We start from the raw sequence: 26,495 nt of genomic DNA on the forward strand, positions 1-26,495 counted from the left end.
TCCTCAAGCTGGTATTAACCTTGCTGTGATGAAAAGCAGTGCCTCTGACAGGTAATTTTTTTCTCGGGGGTTATTTTACTGAGGCATCCTTTGTTTGTGGGCAGGAATCTGTGAACCTGAAGTTAAAAAAAAAGAAATTATACTAATGTAGTAAATACATGCTTCCAGTTTCTGTGATTCCTGCATTTTTGGGGAAAACTCTGTGGGCCAGGACAATGTAACTCCTACTTTTACTAGGCAACTTTTTGTTGGTTTTCAAATTGATGCAAGGTGTTGCTGCCCTTTATGACTACATTCACTTTAGATATGTGCTGCCCTTTATGGCTGCATTAATCACTGCAATATGTGGATTAAATAAGTAGCCTGAAATGAGCTTTGCATTTGACAGCTGCTCATATTGCTACAGCTTTTTAGCTCACTTTTAACTTGCCACGAGCCAAAGAGAAAATATCCCCAGCCAACATTTTTTGTATTAAATTTGACTAAACTAGCCTAAATGAGACTAAGACAGTACTTTCCTTTAGCTGCTGTGATATACATTCTGTTCCCTCTAACATTCAGAGTGCAAATTCAGTTAAGTAGGATATCTTTGTGGCATTTTTTGTGTGCTAACTCCATGATGGCACTTTAAATCCAAAAGTGGATTGGTAGCAATTGCCCATAATTAAATGCAAAATTAATTTTGCACAAGTTCAAAACAAGGCTGTAGTTATGGTAATAATACTAAAGCAGAACTGGTTTTTATTTTCCAGTATCTACCAGGCCCTATTGCGACTAAGAGCCCTCAACAAGATGTTTATATATTTGATTTAGAGTAAGGTAAAGGAGAAGGCAATGGCATGAAATATCTGATGAACACTTTTACAGCAGTGAAGAGGGAGATGGCATTTGCAGCATTGACTCTCTACCTGGTTCATACCAACTTTCAGAGTTTTCCAAATGTTAAGAGAATAATGTGGTATCCAGTTCAGAAGGCAAATGTGAGATGCAATAAGGACAACTGTGCCCACAGCTAGATTGTAAATAAATGCCTCTATATAGCCCTTCAGCAATTTTTATCAAAGGAAGTAATGGGTGTTTGGTGTTTTTGGAAATTTTGCTTTCATTACAACAGCATTTCTTATGTCCAACTTAAAATGAGAGAAAATGAAATTTATTTTACTTTGTGCACTTCTGTTCCTCTCCTTACACTTGACCACCTTTCAATTTATATATTGTTATTTATTGATTAATGTTCATACAACCTGTTGCATTCTTTTAACACCTTTTTTCCCGTTGGCTCCTAATTTCTGTTAGAGTTTGATTTGAAAATGCTAGCAATATCAACTGCAATTTTACAAAGATCAAAACCCACAGCATGTCTGAAATATTTTTATTAGTGCTGCAATTTATTGTGGTAGGGGTGACTGAGAAGTGTCCAGTGGAATTATTTTCTTGAGGGAGACTTAAACATTGGCATAACTTGGGCGCTCTGCCAATAATGACAAAATCAGTGATGTGTGAAAGGAAGATCTCGGAATCTTAGGGACACAGGCATTTTTTGAGAGTAAAGTGAAATATATAACATGGAAAAGGCTGAAGATCATCAATTTCAATTGCAAGTAATTACAATTCCATGCGAAAAACAAGAGAGGTATCAGACATTTTCTTCTTATAATCTTCATCAAATTTCTCATTCTGTGCCACAGTGAAATGATTCTTCCAGTCTGCAACAGTCCCTAAGAAATGGCAAAGCAAAAAAAATGAGAAAAGATTGATTTACCAGTATTTCCTGCAGTTCATTATCTTCAGACATTTTCTTCTTATAGTCTTCATCAAATTTCTCATTCTGTGCCACAGTGAAATGATTCTTCCAGTCTGCAACGGTCCCTAAGAAATGGCAAAGCAAAAAAAAAGGAGAAAAGATTGATTTACTAGTATTTCCTGCAGCTCATTATCCACAACTTACTGGATACTTGTACTTCAATGCTTATTTCAAAACAGAATGACAACCAGAGTTTGTCAGTAGCAAACCTCAGTACCTTTTCTCATGAATGGGGAAATGGAATGATCCATTATTCCTTGAAAGTCTTTAGTGTAGTTTGCCATGGGGTTTTCCTTCATTACCTCAAATGAGGTATTATGGACTATTTTGTTTAGAACCTCCTGACTCAGATCCTTCTCCAGGAACTTTGCAATCTTCTGAATTTCTCGCTTTGGATTCTGCAGAGACAATTACATGGGATAAGACACAGAGCTAGGAAAAACAAAGAAATCAAATATCATGTGAGAGCTGCAATTCTCACACAGAGAAAATCAGGTTACTGTATGGTTTACTGATACTGGCATTATAATATAAAACTGTTGCTTGTAATTAGTATCTGCTAGACTTACAGATTTTAGAGCTCTATAAACATATGTTCAGTCTTTTACCTCTTTCATATCTTCATAGAAGAGATAGAGTATACGGTGCTTATCTTTTGCCTTCCACCATCCTTTTACATGGTCATACCAGGAACCCCAGAGGACTGAAAAAAAAGTAACATCAGCAGTAGCTATAAATGCTGATTGTGTCTTTAACACATGTAGCATTCGTGTTTGCCTCTTAAACCAGTACCTGTGAATTTCCAAGCTTGTTTTGAATCAGTATGGCTGTGATAATGAGCACTGCTGTGCTCTGTGCTTATTACAGCATTTTTGCTATTAATATCTTAGGTTTATGGATGCTCAGAACAGGGTTCATATGTAACTTTAGAGGGCAGCAAATGCAGATGCATTGTAGTCAATGGAGACATGCATTTCCAGTGTTCATTTGATCATCTGGACAAGACTTGTCTTAATTAGTCCTGCTTTGAGCAGGGCAGGGGTTGGGACCATATGGACAACAAAAATCCATTCCAGCTTGCATTATTCTATGATTCTACCTGGTTTTAATATTTGCTATGCTATCAGAAATGCTTACTTCTCTCAAGCATCAAAATTATTAGATAAGACAGAAGTGAATAAATTCTATATGTCTGCACTGGGACAGATAGCTCCCAAGCTGAGCTGTTCAAACACAAGGCATAAGGTCTCCTTTGGACATGAGATTCTCATGCTGGTCCAGACAGTGCTGTCTCTAGGCTTACTTGGTGGCAAAAATATTAATGACCTAAGGAAGCTTTAATGACTCAAACTGTAAACTGCCATCAACTTGATCAGGTTTTGTTTCTTGAATATCCTGTGATATCAGCACCTCTTTTAGAAAGGGAAGAATCAGCTTCTGGGGTTGCCTGCCCTTAGTTAGATAACTGTCTTTGTTCAGATGCCTGATTTTTAGATACATTAATTTAGGTACAAAAACTCTCTTATCTCGAATTCACACTGCACATTTCTAGCAAAATTAACTCTCCACTTCTTTTTTTAAATTTCAATTTTTATCAGTTTATAGTAAGAACAGTTAAACCATTGTTCCTTTTCAAATGGCTTATTTTAATCTCCGAGAGAAGAGATGAAGCCTGAAAATTGTCATATATGTTTTTGAATTATAACAGAATAAAGATTAGTGTTTATATTTTTCTCAAAATGGGAGCATAAAGATAGATTTAATCCTTTAGGTAATAATAAAAACCTGTGAATGAAGAAAAATTATGACTGAAACACCGTCAGCAGATGTCCTTCCACAGCATCTGCACAGGATTTCAAACTATATCTGAAATTAAAAAATCAATGCCGTGCATTCTTGAAATGATAAAAATCTCTTATAAAACTGATTACAGTTAATCACCTTTTCCAGTCATGAATTTCTCCACAAACTCCTCCCAGGTTCCTGGATCAGGCAATCCTTTATTCATTCTGTGGAAATGGTAGTATGACACCAGGTTGTCTTTTGCATTTCTTGCCACATAAATTATCTTTATTGATATGAAAAGAGAGAGAGAAAGAAATTAACTTGCACATACAAACATAGATATTGAGCATCTCCTGGAGTTTTCTCTTAGAGCCTGCTGGTAGAGATTTAAAGGTTTTCCTTTGAAGCTGCCATTTTCTGAAATCCAGCTCAGATAACTTAGTTGTGACTTTGGATTCCCACAGACTTCATACATTAAAGGGAAAAATTTTTTTCAGGCTTTTGATTTCCCAGCGATTCTGGAAAACATATTCTGCCCTGGTTTATGTGACTTTCTTTGTCCATGAGGTAGAATAGGGCTCTTCAGCCTTACCTTACAGTTTTGTTCCCAGAAGGATGGAGGCAGCAGCTGCACGGGCAGATGAGTTTTCATTGTCCGTGGAGATGGCATGGCTTCAGCTAACTCCAGACCTGTGGGAGGTTTAATTATGAGATGTGAATTTTTCTGTAAATTGCACTAGCCCTTCTTTCCTATGCTCACACATGTGATTGTGACTGTGACTTTCCAGCAGTTCACCTTGCATTGATCACTCATCTCCAAAGCACTTACATAGCAGGGTAACATATACAACATTACATAAGCATCTTCAATGTTTCTAGAGAAAATTTGACCTGTGTATTTGAGTAGAAAATGGGAAACACTGATTTATGTCTTTTTGATTCCTCAGGCCTATACCTAACCCTTCTCTCCAAGGGATAATGATGAATAATGGTTTCTATTTATCCAACCAAAGCTTTTCCTTTTCCTTTTCCTTTAGTGTTCTCCTTCCACCTTACAGGTAAGAAATTTTAGTTTCTTTCTAGGGTACAAGAATATGACGGCTGACTAGACTTTGTTGATAGCACATAAAGAGAAATTAGGAGAATGACAATGGATTTTCAGTGGCTATGGATATATGGGACTACTTGGGAATATCTGGTGATATTTGGAGATGTGTTATCTCCTCCCCTTTCCCTTTTAAACATCTATTATGACCTCCATAATTTTTATCCCTGTCATCCTCTGTTGTCTATAATTTTTTTGTCACTCTCTGTGTCAACACAGTCTAGTTTAGAATAGAAAAAGTAGCACTTCTGCAGAGCTAGGCAAGCTTTTTAGCTTCAGTTGCCAGAGTGTGACTTAACAATTTGTGTAGAAATGGAGCCCTTGCTGAGGGAGACTTTTGTAAGAAACTGCAAGCCTGTGAAGCCTGCTGGTTGCCTAAATGTTCCATAGCTTGTTTAGATTACTAGGCCCTAGAACTGAACAGCAGTTACTTGAAACATTAGCAAAACCACTAAAAACATTATGCACCTCTTGATAATAGGTCCATGGCATATGTTTCTCTTCCATACAGCCTGTAATCACAGAATGCCATTCAATTACCATTGTATACATATCTGCTGCTGGTTTAGATACTTTGGAGTATCAAACACAGCTTCAAATACGACTACAAAACATCATGGTCTTCAGTAACACCTGAAGCAATCCCATCTGCAAGCCTTGCAGCACCTTGAGTAGCACTAGGTGTTTATGTTAAAGTGCGTGAACTGGTCCTTAATAGCCAAAATGGTGCTTAGTTCAAGAACAAAGCAAGTGGGATCTTTCTCAAGAAACTTTTGGCATCAGCGCTTTGTGCTTGTTTTTTTTCATTTTGTTTAAAATACAAATAATATTCACCTGAGTAACGTTTAGACAGAGGCTCTGGCAAAAACCACTCAAGGAAAGGGTGGCGTTTGTAAGTAGTCTCACGTTTGCACTTCTCAGTATCTCCATTTTGTTGAACCATATCCACTATCTCCTGTGTCCATGTGGTACCTGAAAATGTCAAGTGTTTAGATGTTTCCCTCCAGCATAGCCAAGAGTTTCTTCTACTAGAAGAAAGCCAGAAGGATGGACTCTGTGCTAATGGGGGAAAAACTAGCATAGAAAATAATAGACAAAATGGAAAAGAGTATAATACAGGCAAAATGCCTAATTAAGCAACAAAGGTAATTCTCAAAGCTCAATTCAGGAATTCCATTTTAGGCAGACTTCTTCTTGCCTAAATAAATAAGTCCCCACACCAGTACTGAAAAAAACACTGTGATAAACTCGCTATTGTTGGGAGAATATTGTTGGCAGAGGAATGGAACTCCCTCCTTTAATCCCTCATAAAAATTCAGGTATTTTGTTTTCATACTGAATTTGAGTAAAAAAATGCAATACCTGAACTTCAAGTGAGTTAAAATTTCATACAGTTTGAAAATATAAAAAAGTGGCCGTATTTGCAAAGTTTCCATTTGAAACATTTTAATGAAAGTCTGTACAACATTTCATCTGCCTGAGTGACTGCAACATTTGTAAGAGTTACAGTATGGTGTATCTCATGTGTCTCTTTTCTTTTATAGCTGTCATCTCTGTGTCAGCCACATCTCCTCTGAGGTACTGTGGCAGGTCAGCTACAGAACAAGCTAAGGGATAAATTGGAAAGCAATTTAGGCAGAAGATTCAGCCCTTCTTAAGATGCTTGTGTTGTGCATCTCACACGGATATGACATAATATCAAATGGAATCCTAACTTTATTTATTTTCAGTTCTGTGGCTGGAAGGTTTTAATCCCAGCTGGATAAAATAATGTAGTTTTGCCTTTAGTATACAGGTAGTAAATCAAAAGCTTTCAGGTTTTACAAAATTAATGGTGAGTTTTTTGTTAAAAACATTTTTTCCCCTACTGACAAAAAAAAAATTGCCCTAAAAATTGTTGCTAATTCAAATAACAATTTTTTTATGATGATCAAATTCTCCTGTATCTGTTCCTGAATCTCCAAAACTGTACATGTTTTTATTCATACAGAATTAATATTGATGCTTGTTATTCATTGTATTCCTGTGTAGTAAGTATAAAGGGTTTGATGAAGAGGAGAAATATTGTCCAGTCACTGAGTAAAATGCCAGATAGCTAATATTAATGGTGGTATTTTATTTTGCTGGCTGAAATTATTAAATTAATTTGGTTATTTTAAAGAATTAATCAATTTTCAGAAATCATCCCCCAAATACATTATAGTATTATGGTCATATAGTTAGTTTCTATTATTTCTTAGTAATGATCACTTCTTTCTAGGCATTGTTAAATCACTAGATATTGGCGGAAAACTCCTATTGTCACCTTAATGTAAATGTATATGAACTCAGTTAAAGGTAACAATTATAGGTCATTAGACTTTAGCTATTTGTACTTCAGTAGTAACAGGTGGTTGTTGGATCTGTCAAAGAAGTCAGGAGTTACTAGTCACAGCTGACACAGCTTCATGTCTTTAAAATATGTCTAGTTTGTAGTTAAACAAATATCAGTCACAATAGAAAAAAATATATCTCAATCCCAACAATAAGCATTATGCCAAACTTTTCTATTCTGTTTCCTACCCACACCAACCTGCTTTTGCATAGGTTGCAATGAGCACATCATCAGGCCTGGCTTTGAACTTCCACACTTGGTCCCAAATGCTGGCAATTGGTTTTATGAGAGGAACACCATCCACTTCAAATAACTCAGATCGAGTAATTCTCTCTTCCAGACTCAAATCTTTCATTTTATTCATTGCAATGAGAACTGCATAAAGAAAGGCTTAGAATTAACATGGTTGCTCTGAAAAAAAAAAAAATCTGAATTTACCCATCTTGAGATCTCTCTTATTGACCAAATTCCATGTCCTCTGATTTCTTTGGCCATGATTTGGCCTATCTGGATCCATATATAGACTCCTTAAAGCTGGATCTCATTTTCAGAAATGCATGGTGTATTGCTAGTGGTAGTTTTCTGTGTCTCTAAAAATCACTGTTTACTCAGATACAAGAAGAGAAAAAAGTCATTATTGTCATATCAAACACATTTATGTAAAATTCTGATGGTCAGTATGGAAGCTTCTTAAGGGGAAAAAAAATAATCAGAAGCTGATTCAAAAGAAGGCAGAGAATAACAGCAGGTAATGAAATCACCGTACAGGACGTAACCCTTCCTCTGTGAAGAAAATAAACAGAAACGCCTGCTAACACCCTTTGTGCCTTATACTCACAGAAATATTTGCAGATCTTTTCTGTGTTTTGTTCCTGGATCTTAGCACTCTTGGAACTCTTTGCTGTATTTTGAAATATGTTGCCCATAAGTAACCTGAACTAGATTGATCATTAACTAAAGGTTGTTAGACTTTAATTATGTGAATCAATCTGTTTTACAATAACTAGTTATTGATTTCTGAGTTTCTTCCAAGGAGACCTCTTAAGCATAACTTTCAGAGCTCCAGAGTCTGGTCAGAAGAAAGCTGTGCTTAAGGGGAGGCTATAGAAATAATCTCAACTAAAAATATAATCCATAAAAAAAGACATTTCAATCCCAGCAGCAAACATTGCTAGAATATTTTCTTTAGTTTCTTGTTTACTCACAGCAGTTTCATACAGATTCAGCTGAACGGAGTGAGATGTTGGGTTAGTGGCTGGGTAGTCACTCAAGAAATTTTTTAAAAATTAAGGAAAAAGAAACTTGCCAGATAATTTTTCCTTCTTAAGTGTCTTCAGTCCTTGGCTGTATTGATAACTATGCCAGAACTTAAATCTTCAGGTACAAATAGGCTGAAAACTTGTGTGGGTGGAGATTCCATTCTTCCTATCAGTATGAGGAGAGTAAAGGAGGAAGTGCAGCAGCAGCAGCAGCAGCAGCCAACAGCCAAGCAGTTTTTCTGTCATGGATTGTGAAATTCTTTCAAATCCTATGAAAGAAAAACACTTGGAATTCTCATGTAAAGTGTGACTCTTTACTAGCAACAACGTAAAATGTCAGTCAATAGCTCCAGCAAGATTATTAATTTGTCTCTCTCATTGTCTTGAAATAATTAATTTTCTTCCTAATATCTAATCTAAATTGCAAAGATCCCTTGTGTGCAGGCAAAGGTAAAAACATCCCAAAAATTTTATTCTACTTCCCATCGGCAGGTGATCCAGCCACCTCCCAGAAAGCAGGGCTTCAGCCTGCAGGTGGTTGCTGTATGTAAGCCTACTGCACTTATACTTACTAGCACTGTGGTGGTGCTGTGGGGAAAATTAACTCCATCTTATGGATGGGACATCCCCAGTTTCTCTGGGCAGACTGTTCTACTGTCTCACTACCCTCACAGATAAGATTTTCTCCTACTGCACTTATACTTACTAGCACTGTGGGGGTGCTGTGGGGAAAATTAACTCCATCTTATGCGTGGGGCATCCCCAATTTCTCTGGGCAGACTGTCTACTGTCTCACTATCCTCACAGATAAGAATTTCTTCCTAACAACTAATCCAAGCCTACTCTCTTTCAGCTCCCTTGTCCTTGTCATTCTATGCCCTTGTCTCTCTCCTTCTTGTAGATTCCCTTCAGGTATTGCATGGCCACAGCTGTGTTACCCTGAAGCCTTCTCTTCTCCAGGCAGAGCAATTCCAATTCCCTCAGACTTTCCTTACAGGAGAGGTGCTCCATCCCTCTGATTGTCTTGGTGGCCTCCTCTGGACTCGCTCCAACAGGTCCATGTCCTTCCTCTGCTGGGGACCCCAGAGTTGGGTGCAGCACTCCTGGTGGGGTCTCACCAGTGCAGAGCAGAGGGGCAGAATCACCTCCCTGAATGCACATCCCAGCCTCCTCTGGATGCAGCCCAGGACACATTTGGCTTTCTGGGCTGCAAGTGCAAATTGCTGGGTCATGTCCAGGCTCTCATCCATCACACCACCCAAGTCCTTCTCGCCAGGGCTACTCTTTGTCCTCTTTTTCTGTTCATCCCCATCCAGCCTGTATTGATACTGGGAGATGCTCTGACCCAAGTGTGGCATCTTGTGCTTGGTCTTGTTAAATCCCATGAGATTCCCATGAGCCCACTTCTCAAGCCTGTCCAGATTCCACTGGATGGCATCCTGTCCTTCAGATGTGCAAACAGCACCACTCAGCTTTGTGTCATCGACAAAGTTGCTGAGGGTGCACTCAATCCTTTGTCATTGTCAGTAATGAAGATATTAAATAACCCTGGTCCCAATATGGGCACCTGAAAGACTGCTTGTCACTGATGTCCATCAGGACTCTGAGCCATTGACTACACTCTGGCTGCTACTGTCCAACCACTTTCTTATCCATCTGAACCGTTGTTCATCAAATCCAACTCTCTCCAATTCACAGAGAAGCATTTTGGGGGGGACTGTGTTAAAACTTATGTTTACATAAGTCCAGATAAATGACGTGTGTAACCTTTCCCTTTTCCACTGATATGGTCATTCTGTCATAGAAGGCCATCATGTTGGTCAGGCAGGGCTTGCGCTTGGTGAAGTCATACTGCCTGTCCCTAATCAACTCCTTGTCCTCCATGTGCCTGAGCACAGCTTCTAGGGGGAAGCTTCACAGAGGTGTCTTACAGGTGTTAGTAGTCCTCCTTTCTATACTTTCTAAAGACAAGTACAATTTTGTCCTTTTCCTAGTCACCTGAGACTTCACCTGATTGCCATGGAAATTGGCTTGGCAACTGCACCAGCCAATTCTGTCAGGATTCTGGGATGTATCTCTTTGAGTCCCCTGGACTTTAGTATGTTCAGTATGTTCCTGATTTTTCCTTACAGTGGGAGGTACTTTGTTCCCTCAGTTCCCATCCTGCTGTCCATCAGCTCAAGAGATGTGGGAAGAGAGGTTGCCATTGGAGACTGAGGCAAAAAAGTCTTTGAGCACCTCAGCTTTCTCCTCCTCCATTGTTACCAGTTTTTCATCATTGTTTATTTTTGGGAATTTACCCTCTTTAACCTTCCTTTTCTGGTTAAATACCTATAGGAGCCCTTCCTGTTACTCTCTGTGTTATTTGCCATGTTCAGTTCCAGCTTTACCCTGACCTTCCTCACCCCATCCCCATAAAACCTGATTATCTCAATAATCTTCCTGGGTCACCTGTTCTTTTCTCCACTATCTGGGGACTTCCTTCTTTCCCTTTAGTTTGATCAGCAGTTTCTTGTTCATTGTTGCTGGTCTCTTGCCTTCTTGGTTTGATTTCTTGTTCCTGGGGATTGATACCACTTGCTCTCTATGGAAGCCTTCCTTAAATATCTGCTACCTCTATTCTGCTCCTTTGTCCCTGAAGGCAGTCTCCCAGGGGATCTTATTGACCATTTCCTTGAAGAGCTGGAAGTTTGCTTCCTAGAGTTCAGGGCCTAAATTTTCTCCTCACCTGATTCATAATCCTCAGGATGCAAATTCTGCCAATGCATGATCACCTCAGCCCAGGTGCCTCTGATCTTGAGGTCCCTTGATGTCCCCGTCGCTTATCTTGCTGACCGCCAGATGCCGTGTTACATCTCCTCTGGTAGGGTTGTCTATTCCCTGACTTGAAGCACTAAAGTGTTGAAGCAGCAAGAGCCAGACAGAATTCCACTCACCTGGGTTGTGGCTGTAATCTTTTAGAATGTCTCAAAGTTCTAATTGGGCCAGAGACTGTATTGTTTCCTCTTTCTTTTTGAATTCTCTCACTCCTTCCTCCAATTTCTTTGTCGAAAAAACAACTTCTTGATAAAACCCTTTGTCTTTTTCCTGCCCCCTTTCTAATGGATGATATGGATCCATTATTCTCCTTGTCAACTTTTTCACAGTTACTGTCATTGTTTGGATCCCATCTCAACCATTGGTGCTCTCCAACATGGTTTGTGTCCCTGCCTCAATTACAGTTCTCTGACAGTATTGAACTGTGGCTCGCTGGGCACAGGCCAGGCTCCAGTACAGTGCTAGAGTCTGCTGATTTTCAGTCTGTTGAGGTGTAAAGTCTTGGGTCATGGGAGGAGATAACTATCCTGGGAATCTGCCGAAATCCTTCCACACACCCTGCCATCCAGGGATGACCACTTCAGGGCACATTACAATTTTGCCTCATCCAAAATCTGTCTTCTCTGATACCAGGACAACACCAGATTCCACAAGCTCCATAATATGCTAACAATGTTAATTATTAGTATGAAAGCTCATGTGAGGGTGAACAAGGGTCTTGTGAGCCTGACTAATAAACCATCCACATCAGTCCCAGATAGGAGAGATATATTCCCTCATCGTCTCCACAAGGCAGAAACAGCACAGCAAGGCCAGCAATTCCAGGGCAAAACACAAACACATTATTTGTATGAACACGTTCACAAAATAAAGAGAGAAGCAGCACAGCCAACAAGCTGTGACCTGCAGAGGAGCTTGCCATGTAATACCAGCTATAGCTACAGCACACTTAATACAAAACTGCTGTTATCTTGAGACCCATGCTGGGTGCCAAAAACGACTGTGGTGAGTTGACTTTGGATACCAGCTACCCACCAAATTCCTCTATCACTCCCCTACTCAGCCGGACAGTGGGGAAGAAAATAAGAGGGAAAAATACTTCCTATGTTAAGATCTTTCTGTTTACTAAAGTAAAAGCAAGGGTCATGTATGTGAAAACTGAAAGATTTTATTCTCCACTTCCCATCAGCAAGTGTTGTATGGCACTTCCTCGGAATCTGAACTTCAGGACACATTGTGGTTGCTCCACCAGGCAAGCAGTGTAAATTATGAATGCCCTCTCTTCCTCCTCTTTTCTTTTAGCTTTTATTGCTGAGTAGACATCATATGTTATGGAATATTCGTTTAGTCTTTGGTCAAACATTTGATCTTTTTCTGACTCTTACACCAGGTTTTTCTTCTGAAGGCTGACAACACTAGAACGAATAATTAAAACACAAGAAATAGAGAATATATGGGTAAGGTACAATATTTTTCGTTTTACTTTCAAGTTCTCTCATGGGAAGATTTGCCATTTTCCTCTCTGTGTTAAGCCAGTGCTGGTTCTCCTTGTTCTTCTCATACCTGGCAGATCATTTACTGGTTTGTAACATTGCTCACCACTCTCAGTTATGCAATCATCCTGATAATGCAGTAATCCCCAAAGCACATCATTTGTGTGTATGACAAAGAAAACCCAAGACTGCCTACTGAGTGTCTCTTTTCTATTGCAGCTGTGAATCTGAGTAGCCTTTGGACAATGCACTGTGCCAAATAAACTGCAGTGAGGTTAAAAATCACCACCCATAGCTTTAAAACTGCTTTTGAAGTAGGCAATGAGTGATAAAATTCTCCGGTTCTGAAAAAGGGAGATGAGGGTGGAACTGGCTAGTCCAGGAACTGGATTTCTTTGGAGCCATGATTTACAGGACCACTATAAGAAAAAGTCTCTATAGAGAGCTTCCTCCAGGTTTCCATTCACCTTTTCCTGAGTACAAACTGGTGGCAGGTGTTTCCTCATCCAAAACCACTGTGCTTATTTGATTTTATTATTGAATTTGGTTTCATTTTTTTGCTTGTATTTGTTTTCTTTTATTATTTCCATAGTATCAGACTTCAACTGGGATAAAGGTTACAAATCAGTGTCAAAGGTTACATCAGTATCAAGCACTATGATATGGTTTTCAGACTGATTAACTTCATATTTTGCCTACACTTAATGGTCTATATAATATACGGTACTATTTCTTATAAATTAAAATCTGTTTCTGATACATTTGAGTGAAAGAATGTGTTTCTGTGTTATACTTCATGTTTGTATTACATTTCTCTTAAACTCAGGTCTCCCTCTGCTGGACAAAACACAATCTCTTTATTCCAAAAGAAGTTAAAATATTTTGAGTTTAAAATTACATTTGATAGCTATTGCTATCCTTAGATACCAACCTGTATTCCTCATTCAGAAAAAAGCATACTTTGGAGAAATTAAAAGAACACTCTGGCCAAACCAAGATGTCACATTGAGGCTTCTTGAATTTTAAAACTGCATTCATATCTTGGTGACTGAAATAAGCTTGATCTGACTGTAAGTCAGTGAGCAACCTTAGACAACAAAAGCTTTTGGTACTGTGGGATACATTTAGACTCAATCACAAATACATCCTGCCGTAGGCTCCTGGCTATGCTGTGGAGAATGATCCTGCAGGGGTCCATAAAATAGAAACTTTACCACCAATTTTGTGATGGGTATTTAGTATTGGGTTCCAGCCAAACACAGGTGAAATAATCATCACTGATATATTTATACAATAGCAAAGTAAGTACTAAAGGATATTTTAAATGTAAGCATGGAATGAATAATCTTCAGGCTTTAATTAAGAAACACATTTAAGCACGATACCTAGGTGCAATCTCTATCAGTAACGCATTTATGCTCCATTACCATCACAGTTCTGAAATTTCTTGGTTTTAAGTATTCTATCTCCAGTAGTTTCCTCCAAGGAGAAATTTTGGAGCTTACAGTTGTATAACACTGACCAGCTACACATGTGTTGGGGTTACAGAAATATTATTATAAAATCTTGTTATTGTGGGCATGCATACTCAAGTGATAAAGTATAATTGGAATCCTGCAGCTTTTAAAAGTACTTTTCCCAATAAAATATGAATATAAAGTGCTTTGCGGTTTTCTGAACCCTAACCCTAAGTGTAACCCTAACCCTAGGCAGAACAGGAAAAGCTGCATTTTTCCGAGGTGCCAAGAGCATGGGTGTAGCCAGTAAGAAAGCTGTGGAGAGAGCAATGTCGTGGCAATGCTCTCTGCAGCTGCAAAAGACCTGAGCTCCTGAAGTTAGTCAAGCAAAATCCAGACTCAGCTGTGGCTATCAATAAAATGGACTTTGAACTGCAAATACTAAGTAATCTCACCTACAAGTTGCACATATTAAGTAATCTCACCTCAAGACCTATGTAAAAGCAAATGTGTATCTAGGAATAAACAAAATTCTTTAGTATAAATCTTTGTTGTCCAACTGAATGCTGAACAGAAGGTCTGAAAAAAAATTCTGTACAAATAGTATAATTTCTAAAGTGTGTGCCAGAGTTCTGCTTCCATAAAAATGTAGAGTAATATACATATTAATTTAATGGCAGAGCAGCTAGTTTGGAATACTAACTTGGTGGGGGATTAAAAACTATTATAAGGTTTAAGGCTTTAAAAAATCTTACAGGCATGTGAATATTCTGCAATAAACAAGATACTTTTCAAACTCTGCTTAATGGCATTTCTCATAGAGAGCAGTCTTCTTGTCCAGAGAGTGTAAAGGAGGTATGTGAGGTTCTGGCTCTCTGTGTACTTTGTGTCATACTTTCTGTTCCTGTAGGTCCAGCCTTGTTCCTTGGGATGCTGAGGTACATGGCTGCACATGTCATCTGCAAGACAGAAAACAAGATCCAGCCGTCAGTTTTTCCCAACAAGAAAAGTAGAGTTTAAAGTCAAAACAGATATGAAGAAAGAATGCTATAGGAATAACAAAAAAAAAACAAAAAAAAAAAAAAAAAAAAGACCAGTTACATATTTGTGCTTTGATCTAAACTGTATCAATGGCAAAAGTGTCACAGGATGGTTTCTGAATTACTAGAAAAAAAAATGATAAAGAAAAAAAAAAAAAAAAAAAAAAAAAAAAAAAAGAAAAGACCAGTTATGTATTTGTGCTTTGATCTAAACTGTACCAATGGCAAAAGTGCAACAGGATGGTTTCTGAGTTACTGGAAAGTTCTTACCTTTTAACAATGTTCATTCTTCTAGTTGTCTTGAAAAATATCTCCTGGAAAGTCACTACTGATGATTAAATCTCAGTTAAAATCTTTTAAGTTTATCTTCACTACAAAATCAAAAAAATACGGCCAATTATTTTTATTTATACATTTGGACATGTGGAAAGTCACTACTGATGATTAAATCTCAGTTCAAATCTTTTAAGTGTATCTTCACTGCAAAATCAAGAAAATATGGCAAATTATTTTTTCATAAATTTGGACACGTATCTTTCCTTAGATTGCTTATGTCTGACCTAAAACTCTTCTGTTGAATTTAGTGAAAGTTCATAAACTCTATGCTGTTTGCAGCTTTCCAAACAGTAAAAAAAATCAGCAACATATTAATAATTCAGTTTCATGTGACTTTTCTTTTTCAACTAGAATGATGTCAGACATGTGAATTCCTAATGAAATTAAAGAACAGAAGATTGCAAATTGATGGCAAATATTTTACAAAACAATGTCCTTATAATAACAATGGCTGAATTTCAAGGACTGGGTAATTATCTCCATTAATATACATTTCATTATAGATGCTGAGAAAAATTGCTCCTGTCACAAGAAATGACAGTCCTAATACCAGATGAACATACTTGGTATTTGTGTGCTTAAAAGACAACTATTTTTCCAGCATATTTTAAAATATGCTGTTCATCAGTGTCATTAAAGTACTATCATAATTTTATGCTGTATGTAAGAACAGTTTCTAATGCTACCCAGTATAAGAATAGTTTATTTTTGTTTACTTTAATGAAGATGTTTCTTCTAAAAGCAACCAAGACAAGGAGACTTACATAAAAGAGATGTGTGAATTATTTAAGGCTATTATACCAGAATAGTTTATTTTTGTTTACTTTAATGAAGATGTTTCTTCTAAAGAGCAACCAAGACAAGGAGACCTACATAAAACAGATGTGTGAATTATTTAAAGCTATTATACAAAATTAGGGATTTTTAATGTCAAAGAAATATTTTGGATGCTTTGATTGCATTCATCTTAGTCTCTTTTGTATGCATTGAATATGGAAGCTGTCAAAAGTGTTGATAGTCTGACAGATTTTTTGAGCTAAGTATTTTCTTTTTTGACAGAACCATTTGGTTTCTGAGTCCTGCATCCTTGCTTCACTGAGCAAGGATGCTGTTATGTTTGGCTTAGTTCATTTTGAAGTCTCCAATGGTCATAACCCATAAACCAGAGTGACACGGGGCCATCAATCAACATGCAAAGACTCTTGTCTAAGCTTTGAATTCTTGAGGCTATCTTTGCACATGGTGTTCAGAGTTCAACTTGTGGAATATCAATCATTTTTATCATGTGATTGTGAAGCTCTGAGATTGGAGTTCCTGCTCACTTTTCCATGTTCTGAACATTTAACTGCTCTGTGACCTACCTGACAGCACTGTTCCTTCAGGTATGGTGTTTTCACATGTATGAAAGCCTCTAAATGTTTTTGAGTTATACCTTAATTGACATGGCATTCAACCAATGAGCCATGATTGATCCTGGGTTTTGTTTTGGTGGCAAAATGGCCACTATATTAAGGTGATTTTCTTCAGGCTGATCATTCATTTTATTCTTTCTGCTGTGACACTAGCTAGTAATTACAAGATAAATACTGACATATATGCCAAATTTAAAATTTGGCAAATTAAAATGGTGAAACAATCTGCTTGCTTTGTACAAGTATCTGTGCTTATTTCCAGGTTTTATGTAAGACAATGTCTTTTGCACCCTTTCTATAGTGTCAGCCACACAGATTTTCTAAATTAATTGAGGGAAAACAGAATCTCTCAGTTCAACTAAACTATTAAAAAACCCCATAACCTAAATAATACTGGTAATACTGTTCTCCATAAACTGGACCTGGATTTTGCCAACATGCTAAATTGTGATTTTGTCATACTAGGAGGTTTGTGACTTTTAGTGACTACTCAGTTTAGGGAATTCTGAACTCCATATTTTAGAATTTGACTGATTCAAGAAATTGATTTAACAAATTAAAAAACTCCAGCTCTATGACCTTCTTATTTTGTGATGAAATATAACTGAAACACAGTTCAATAGAAAATTAGGTGTGTAGCTGATTCAAAACACTCCAAAGTCCCATTATTTCACTGATTATGGGAATCTCAGCATACGATTGAAGCTGTGCATTTGTGTAAGTGTTTTGTTGTTTGCGGGGGGTCAAAGTTTGAAAATAAAGCTTCTTATGTTTTTTTCCTCAAATAAGATACTATTTTTTTCTGTCTTGCAGAAAGAAAGAAGCTGGTTAGTTTTAACAAAACTTTTATTGTAAATAGCCTGCCAAACATGACCAATGATCACACCTTTCTATTAAAAAGTATTCATTTTTGTAAACCACAAAGACATGCTTCTAGATAACTGCAGCTTCTTAAGCTTGTTTGTCATCACTTGAATGCCTTTTTTTTTTTGCTCGTTGTGCTCTCCTAGTCTGTAAATTTTGTAACAAACTGGAAAATTCTGAGATTAATTTACAGGAATTTCTTGTGATTCATTGAGGGTCACAAAGCTGTGTGAAGATGGCAGCTGCTGCTTGTTCCAGGGAGTTTTGTGGTAAAGCTGTGGAGGGGCTGTTCCTGGAGTGTAGGGATGGGCTAATCTGGGGCCAAAAGAGCATAAAGGTTATATGAATTTAACTGCCTAAGCAATAGGGATCTAATTCCCTTGGACACCCCAATCTGACCCCCAGCTGCTTCTCTACAGGGGGAGAAATCTCCTGTGGGTCATACCTGTCAGACATGGGCACACATCTTGGAAATATGCTAAATTAGCATCTGACTTGCTTGAAGGACTCTGTGTATGTAACTCAGCAATCACTTAGTGTGCAAAGACAGTGGATCATCCCAATGGATGTAGGAAATGCAATTCTGTGTGATAGTTATAGATATAAAATGTAACAAAACTCCTCAATTGTTGTCTAAAACAGCACAGAGCCAATTTCGAGACTTTAGCACCTGAAGCTGCTGTCCCAGAACAGCCAATGCAGGAACAGATGACTGGATTCACTTGTCAGTTGTCAGCCAACATGCAGCAAATCTAACTCAGAAAGTAAGGTCAGGAAACTCACATGAGAACCCTTCTCACACTTATCAGAAGTCTGAGCATTTCATGATACAAATGCAGAAGTAGGTCATAAACAAACATTTATTTTTAATATTAATGCTCACTCAAAATTTGAAACCAAGTGACCACTTCTATTTAAGCAACTGGTGTTGGCAAGGCTTCCACCAGCATTTTTACAGGGATAAATACTTAAACTATGTTGTTTACAGTGGGATTACATACTATATACTATTTGTTTCTTTTTCCAGCATGTAAAAGCCAGCAGCACTACTTATCAATATTCTTGGTCTGTCTCTAGATCTCCCACATGTCAGAACTGGGTTGGAGCACTATATTGAGGAAAGAAGCATTATGTCTAAATTAAATCCAAGGACTACATGTCACCTGATGTCACCTACAATGACCTGAGCACCCACCAGCTGCCTTGTCCTATCCTTGGTACCTGCAAGAAGGTTACTCAATTGTGGGCTGCTGAAGAGACTAGGATTCTGTAATATATCACAGTTGGATATGTGATACTAAATCCATAAGCAGATTTTCTTGCTGTATTTATGTTGTATTTTGACTATAGGCTTATTTAAAATCTAGTGCTGAGGGAGTACAGAATTAAGTAAAAGAGAATGAGAGAGAGTGAGAGATTCCTGGCCTAGCAAATACAAGCCTGCACTCAGAGACTGAATTTACACTCATGAAGGAAGCCACGTCTGCAGTAACCCAGGAGCCTCCACGTGCCCTGGATCCCATCATCCACCCTGCCTCCATCCCAGAGCTGGACCAGCAAGGCTGCACCAGTGAGTGCTTGTCCTTGGTCCTTGGCTGTGCTCCCTAAGACCCGTTCAGACTGACTGTCCCACAGAATGGATCTTTCAGGATTCTCTTGAGCCCAGGGATCTAAAAATGATCCTTAGCATCACAGTGTTCTGCCTTGGGAGGGGAGCAATGGAGAGCTAGTAGGGAGAAACCAGGCATTGTGTTCAGCACAGAGCTTTAGGACATCAGTGACAGGATCACTTGTTTTAAAGACTTAATAACACACTCGATTCCCACCTGTAGATGTCTCCCAGTAATAATTCCATCACTTTGTGGCAGGCATAAAAACTACATGTGATTAAATTCAGCATGGAGAGTGTAATTGTACTGTAGTGTGATATTTCTTATGTTAAAAAGTCTGTTGCAGCTGTGTGGCACATTGCAAAAACTAATCTTACAAATAAGTTAAAATCTTGTCCCTTTGCTCCAGAAACAAAGCATTAATGCTGAGGAGGTACTGTCATATGTATTAATTAATCTCAAAATATAGGTGTTTACATGTATCTGTATAGTTATTTATGTGACTGTGTGCATGTGTATGTGGTGTATGACTGAAGGATGCCTCAGGACTCCCATTGTGTTTACATTCCAGACAAAGAAGCCAGTTCTGTGTTGTAGTTCAGAACGAGATAAAGTACAATATCGTTCAATTTACATGTAAAATACAAAATGAAAGGAAAGGAATGATAAGCACAGTTTTTCCCTCTGAATTCAGCTTATATATCAGCTATTCAGCTTGGTATCTTATCAAAAGGATTTGGTTTTTCCCTTCTTGGTAAAAACCCACTGTGCTTTGGCAACTAAATGATTCAAACCTGTGCAGTTTGTCTGGGAAACAAGCAGCAAAAATTTCCTTTGAGCAGTGTTCTGTGAGTGCTCAGAAGTGTTCCAGTTAGTGCATAACTGTCCTCACTGCATGTTCACTTTTCTCACTGTAAAACCTAATTTCATATTACTTTCCATGTCAACTGGTAACTCATCCAGCTCTCTTATTGTCACTCCACAGTGGTGGCAAGCCACAGGAGCAATCACATCCTCCAAGATTGAAATGAAATGGTTTTTGTTCCAGTGAGAAGGACTGGCTGATCTCCAGAGCTTGTCTGTCTTTTCTGTCTGAGCCTTCTCTTGCTTGCACTCCTCCTCTGCTCTTAATCAGTGCAGATTATTTCATAACCATGGAGCCTTATTATTTAATGAATTTAAACCCCCCTGCTTACATCTTTAAAAAGCTCATGAATCATGACATAGGATGCTGGGAGAATTGATATAGGAACTTGATAATGAGATGAAGACTTCCAATCCCAAAAACTGCAATGCTGCACCAGGCCCTGTAATAAATTCTGCAATGGATTTGGTACAGACAGCAAGCACTGCTGGTTGACTCTGGCATGGCTGGAAATAGGTGTTTGTGGGATTTCACCCACAGCCAGGACAGATATTAGATGTTTCTTACTTCTCTCACTTTGTGCAGCTTCCTGTGCCATCTGTAGCAACTCATAACGACTTAAACCAAGCAGCCTTCTGTCAGAAGATTTTTTTTTCATCCAGAGCAATGGTTCTCCTTTGAAACATGAAGCTAATCCTAGAAGAGTCCTCTGATGCTCACTGTTGGATTAGATGTTGAAGGGATCCACCAGCACTTGAGGAAATCCCATCTTAGTGGGGTTTAGGCAAATGTGCTGGCTAAAATTGCACACCAGGGATTTAAGCAACTTCCACCACTCTGAAGGAACTGCCTGACTCTTCAGAGACTCCCTGGCTGCCAACAGAGGCCATCACACTACACATGAGTGCTCAAAACCTTCCTGTAGATGTGGCAGTAAGCTGCAAGGCAAAATGATCACAGCTGGCCACTAAATGATGTGTGTCACATTGTCTGGAGAACAGAGGGAAAGACCTAGGGACACATTTGTGGTGGTGCTGAGCACAGTCACAGCTGATCAGGAGCTGATTGCAAACATGCTTTAAGTACACATAAGACTATAAAAAGGCAGTTTTGAGTAAAAAGAATGCGGCACTAGAACTCTTTTGATAGAGTTATAATCCATAAATTAAGATAATACTTTTGGAACATATTTCTATACCTTTGATACCCTCAATAAAGTGTTGCACAGAAGTCCAAAAGTTGTTCAAAGAATTTATTTCTTTAAAAATATAAGCAGGAAACTTTCACTAAAGGTCCTTTATTTTTCTTTTGAAAAGAATTTCCTTATCAGCTTCTTTGTACAATCCAAAAAAAAAAAAGGTGGTAAGGCAAACACCTTTTATATTTGCTACAGGCTCTATTGATTACTCAGGTTGGTCACCCAAGATTGATTAGTATGTCTTAAGTTCTGGCTTTAGACTCTCTGTGTGTCTGAGTTTCTCCAGCGTAAAAGTAGAGCTGGTATATAGGTTGTTAAATTAGCATTATTTTAAAAGTCCGGAAAGAATTTGAGGTTATAAATTCTGCAAAGTCTATAAAAAAAATTTAAAATGTAAGAAAAGAATTTTTGGATTTCTCAATACTAACTTGTTAATGACTTTAAATGCTCCATTGTCGATTTGTTCTAGTTTAGGCAGTGGAGTGATTTTGCAATATATATATTTTTTTCATATAAGAATTAAAGTTTTACTTCACATACTCTTCCTTTTGCTTTTTTTTCCCCCATGCATGATTCTGAATCCAGAATATTTCTGGGTGATTCCTTGGTAAATTACAGACAGATACTTTTTGTTTGACAGGTAAGAGCCAGGTACTTTTAGAACTATATTTTTTCTTTTTTCCCTTGATCTCCCTCCTTGCTCTACAGGACTTTGAAGACCTGCAATTATTTCTACCACCATCGGAGAAATCACTTAAAGGTGGGGATTTGCTTAAGTGCTTTACTGATTGAGCTTTTATTGTGCTGGAGAGTATCAATTAAAAAAAGAAAAAATGTCCCTTGTCTCTGTCATGATTCAAAACATCTAAAAAAACTGAGCACCATACCGAGAAGTTAAACCTTTAGAAAACATTTTGTGAGGCATTTTAATGAAATGTGAAGGGTACTTCTAAAATCCTTAGCATTCATCAGCCCTTGTCTCGTCTACCAAAACACCCAAGTTAATTAAAAAAGGGAACAAAACCCAAGAAAAACAAGGATCCGGCAGCTGGCTCCGGTAGATGGCACTGCTCTGAATAATTTGAGCGGGATCCAGCGATTTCTGCAGGATGCTCCTGCCCCGCACCTGGGCAGCGGCACTGAGCCCTCTCCAGGCACTGTCCCGCCGGCGGGAGGAGGCGTTTGCATTCTCCTGACAGATTTTTCCTGTATTTTGTTAAAGTAATTAAGAGTTTGTTGCTAGCGAGAAAAAAAAAAATTGTACCCACTGCTGTAATCATGATTTGCTGGCTGCTGCTTGTACCTGTTGCTTCACTTCAGGATAGCTTTTCCCTCTGCCCGCTTTGGTTTTCAGCAGATTCAGCCTCCCTTGTCTCCGGTCACTGGTGGTGCCGGCAGGGATGGGAATTCCCTTCCTGACACCGTCTGAGCTGCTTTGAGAGATTGTGTCTCTGCTTGGGGGTGAGCTTGCCCTTGGATGTGCATCTGCTGCTGATTTGCTTCCAAAAAGGAAATCAGGGACCTAAATGCTCCCTCTGCAAATGCCTTCAGGGACTGGGAAATTTAACTTTCAGATAGGTTACTGCCTAGAAAAATCCTTTGTCCTTAATTAGAAGCTCAGGCTTCCTTGAATGAGAGTACCTTTGGCATTATACTGAACACGGTGTTCACATTTGGGGTTAATGGATTTCCTTTTCTGTTTTTCTTTCCTACTTTTATTGGTGAATTCCCTTCTCAAGTTTGGTGCTTAAATCACACCACTCTTTTCAGGTTAATAAACAGGGACATTTTTTGCACCACTTTTTGACTGCTGGCTTTGGCTATTACTCTGATTTCTGGGAGGGGAACTGTGAGTGTCCTCAGTGCCTCTGAGCTGCAGGAGAAGTAGACATTAACATGAGGAACAGCTTTGATATGAACTGCTGAAGGGAGTTCACAGCTTCCTTCCTAGGGTTCTGTAATTTGAGGGATCTAACTTTTAGTTAATTCTTGTTATCAAGCAGATGACAACTCTGAAAATAGCACCTTCTTCTTCCCCTGGGTATAACAAGCCACAAACTTTCTGGATCCTTGTTCTGGAAGGACCTGCACTTTTTCTGCATGTTGCCACAATTATCTGGAATGAAATCCCTCTACGGGGTAGATAATTCTCTTTAGTTTGAGAACAGCATGAGGAGTTCTGGTCTTTGTTGGCTTCTTTTGGACCCAGTCCTCTTCAGCTGGGAAACAAGTGCTGGTTTAAAGTGTTGGATTTTTTTTTTCTCCTGAGGAAGTCATTGACCTATTGACTGAAACTGAAGCTGAGTGACTGGTGTAATCACTAGCCTATTCCATATATTATTCTCTCCAGCACTTGGGCCAAGATCTATTAAGACGAATTATATGAAATGGAACAAGTAGATTGGGAGGATCACAATCATACAGCCTTGTTGAGATTTCCATTATGTGGTTGGAAAGGCAGGAAGAAATCTTCTCAGGATTTGGTGCTCCAAGAAAGCAGAAGGAGAATTTGTTTGGAGATGAAGGTAGCCCCCTCCCTTATGGGTTGATACATCCTTTTAGGAGAGAGCAAGACTTCTGGTGGCAGACTAGAGGTCAGCCCTACCCTTCTCCATCAAGCCCCTGTTGTGCAGTTCAGGCAGCTCCCTGCTCAGCATGCAGGTTTTCATGGTTCCAACTTTTAGCCCTATGTAAGATCCAGACCTCTTTGCTTCTGCAGGTCCCAGCCTTCATTGTATCCATTGTATTATTCTTTTTTTTGTCTTCCTTTCTTCTTGACTAGTTGGTTTTATTTCAGTTCTTGAATAGAAGATTTAGAAATCCCAGTTTCCCCATTTCCCCCCCTTTTTTGTCATCTTCCATCAGCAAACCCCAGGGGTAACTTGCTGGCAATGTGCTGTGCAAGTCAGCAGGCTCTTGAAGGAAACAGCATTATTTTTTTCCTGACTAGTTTGACTGCTAGGAAAAACAAAGTGGAGTGAAACATCTCTTTTATAGTCACCCAAAGGCAAGACACTCTTGTGAGGACTAATTCCCTGATTGTGAGGTTCTGGGGATTATATTCCTAACAAGAGAAACCTGGCAGCCTTGTCCATTATTTCTTTGCCACAGCCCTACTTAGCTATTTGTGAGTTGTGTTCCATCTTGTTGGTGCTGGCCAGACATGGAGCTGGGGGAGTGTTGCCAGCTGTGCTGAGGGTGACTGCATAACTGGAACTGGGTAAAGCACAGGCTTCAGTAGGGGAGAATGATAACATAGGCACTTTTTTCTCACTTTCTAAAGGCTCAAGAAAATAGTCTTCACTGAGCAGTCCTGAGCAGCTTGTTCCTCTAACATTTCTATTTTTAAAACTTTCAGTGGGAATTTGAGCTGCTGTTTTCCGAGTGCATACAACAGCTGATTTACTGTGCTGTCGCTCTTCAAAAAACCAAAATAAGACCAGCCAGACCAGGAAACACTGAATTCTCCCCCATCTCTTACCCCAGGCAAACGGTTCCCTAAAAACAAAATTTCAGACAAGTAAATATGAACATTGTCTATTGCCATTTCCTACTGAGGTAAGCAGTTTCAGGTCATCTTTTCTGTATTTACAATGTATGGCTTAAAATACAAACACCCTTTGTGCTTTGTTATTGTTTGCATGACTGAGTGCTTTCATAGATATATGCTGCAATAAAGGATGGCTTAGAAATTAAATATAAAAAGGCAGCCATTGCCACTGGGGAATAAAGTACTCTACCAATCAAGACACAGTCTCCACTGACCAGGCTCACAATGTAATGCTCTTTTAAAAATTATTTAATGCAGGGGTGGAATTTATGCATCATAAAGGGATGAGGCAATACCCGCTGTCCAGTCCCTTTCAGCCTTTAGTAGAAAGTTCGATCATTAATATAATAATATATTTAGTTGCCTAAACTTGTAAGGTCTGTTGCAATTTTGCCTGAATGTGAAAACAGAGGCCTTTCTGGGCACCCTGTTCTTACCTTTTTTTTTTTTCTCTGAGTAAGAATGTCATGACATTTTAAAACTATGGGCACTTCCTCTTCTTCTGCTCCTTAATTGAACAGCAGGATACATTTTTAACTGCTCCTTCATTGTGGTTCTGCAACATGCGCAACACTGTTGTCTTTCTCTTGCCATTTCTCTTTCTTCCTCTTTATAAATTTTATCTCCCAAACGGTGAAGCTCAAAAGGGTTTTTCTTCAAAGAAGATTTTAATTCTTGTGTCTATGTTTGCCAATTGCAAAACATAATAAATGTGTTTGCCTCTGGGCTTGGCAATAAGCCTCAGATATTAATTCTGCAACAAGTACTTTCAGAGTTACTAGGCTGCAATTATAGTTGTGTTTGCAGGTGTGAATTATTTAGTTGAAGTCAGAAACCAGTCTTCTTTGGAATAAGCAGGTTTCATGTGCTGTTTGGCCATTCAAAATGTGTTCACCGCTTGACAGAGTAGGTTATCTCATTATGGGTTGGATTAAATTTTGCTGAAATGAGTAGATTTTTCATTTAAAATAGGTTTATGAAGATTCTGGGCATACATTTCAGCCTCAGGTGGAGACAGTCAAGGCAGCTTGGAAAGGTAAGTGATATGTGTGGATGAGCTGGGTCTATCTATTATTTTGGACGTATAGGGTATGTGGATGAGAGAATAACTCTAAATGATAAAGGAAAAAAATCACAGTGAATATTATATAGCATCTGTGTGTTGTCAAGACAGTTGTGTACAGTGTTGAGATATTGGATTGAAGGAGTGAGAAAAAGCCTTCAGCATTCAGTCCACCTGAGTTTTGTGGAAGTGTGATGTTGTACATCCCTGTGAATGTACAAAACTACAAAATAACCCAGAGTTCCCTAATACAATCACCAATTTTGCATGGAGTAGAACATCACATCTGTTCAACAGGACCCTGGTGACCTTGGCCCTTTTTGTCTGGGGCTCAAATGGCTTTTTCTAACCTGTATGATTTTTGTAGCTCTGTTCTTCATGCATGTAATGCCCATGTCTGTGTTAATATTCAGTGTGTATCCAAACTGTCCTGATCCTAGAAAGCAGAAAATACCCCAGCATG

The 26,495-nt window shown here is 38.6% G+C and overlaps 1 protein-coding gene across 2 annotated transcripts; it reads right to left on the bottom strand.

Moving 5' to 3' along the window:
- Positions 1 to 1,357: 1,357 nt before the first annotated feature.
- SULT1C4 (sulfotransferase family 1C member 4) lies at positions 1,358 to 8,480 on the bottom strand. Of its 2 annotated transcripts, none has more exons than XM_039714272.1 (8): positions 8,375 to 8,480; positions 7,267 to 7,443; positions 5,529 to 5,666; positions 4,182 to 4,279; positions 3,746 to 3,872; positions 2,413 to 2,507; positions 2,022 to 2,202; positions 1,358 to 1,718 (listed from the first exon to the last, which is right to left on the bottom strand). In XM_039714272.1, exons 2-8 carry the CDS (start codon positions 7,430 to 7,432, stop codon positions 1,606 to 1,608), a joined length of 918 nt encoding a protein of 305 aa, XP_039570206.1. In that variant the 5' UTR covers positions 7,433 to 7,443; positions 8,375 to 8,480; the 3' UTR covers positions 1,358 to 1,605. The 2 variants fall into 2 exon arrangements, with proteins under 2 accessions (XP_039570206.1, XP_039570204.1); XM_039714270.1 differs by lacking the exon at positions 8,375 to 8,480 and adding an exon at positions 7,907 to 7,987.
- Positions 8,481 to 26,495: the final 18,015 nt, after the last annotated feature.

Source organism: Passer montanus, unplaced genomic scaffold (genome assembly GCF_014805655.1).
Source record: "Passer montanus isolate IOZ18808 unplaced genomic scaffold, ASM1480565v1 scaffold3, whole genome shotgun sequence".
In the NCBI taxonomy this organism is placed as follows: domain Eukaryota; kingdom Metazoa; phylum Chordata; class Aves; order Passeriformes; family Passeridae; genus Passer; species Passer montanus.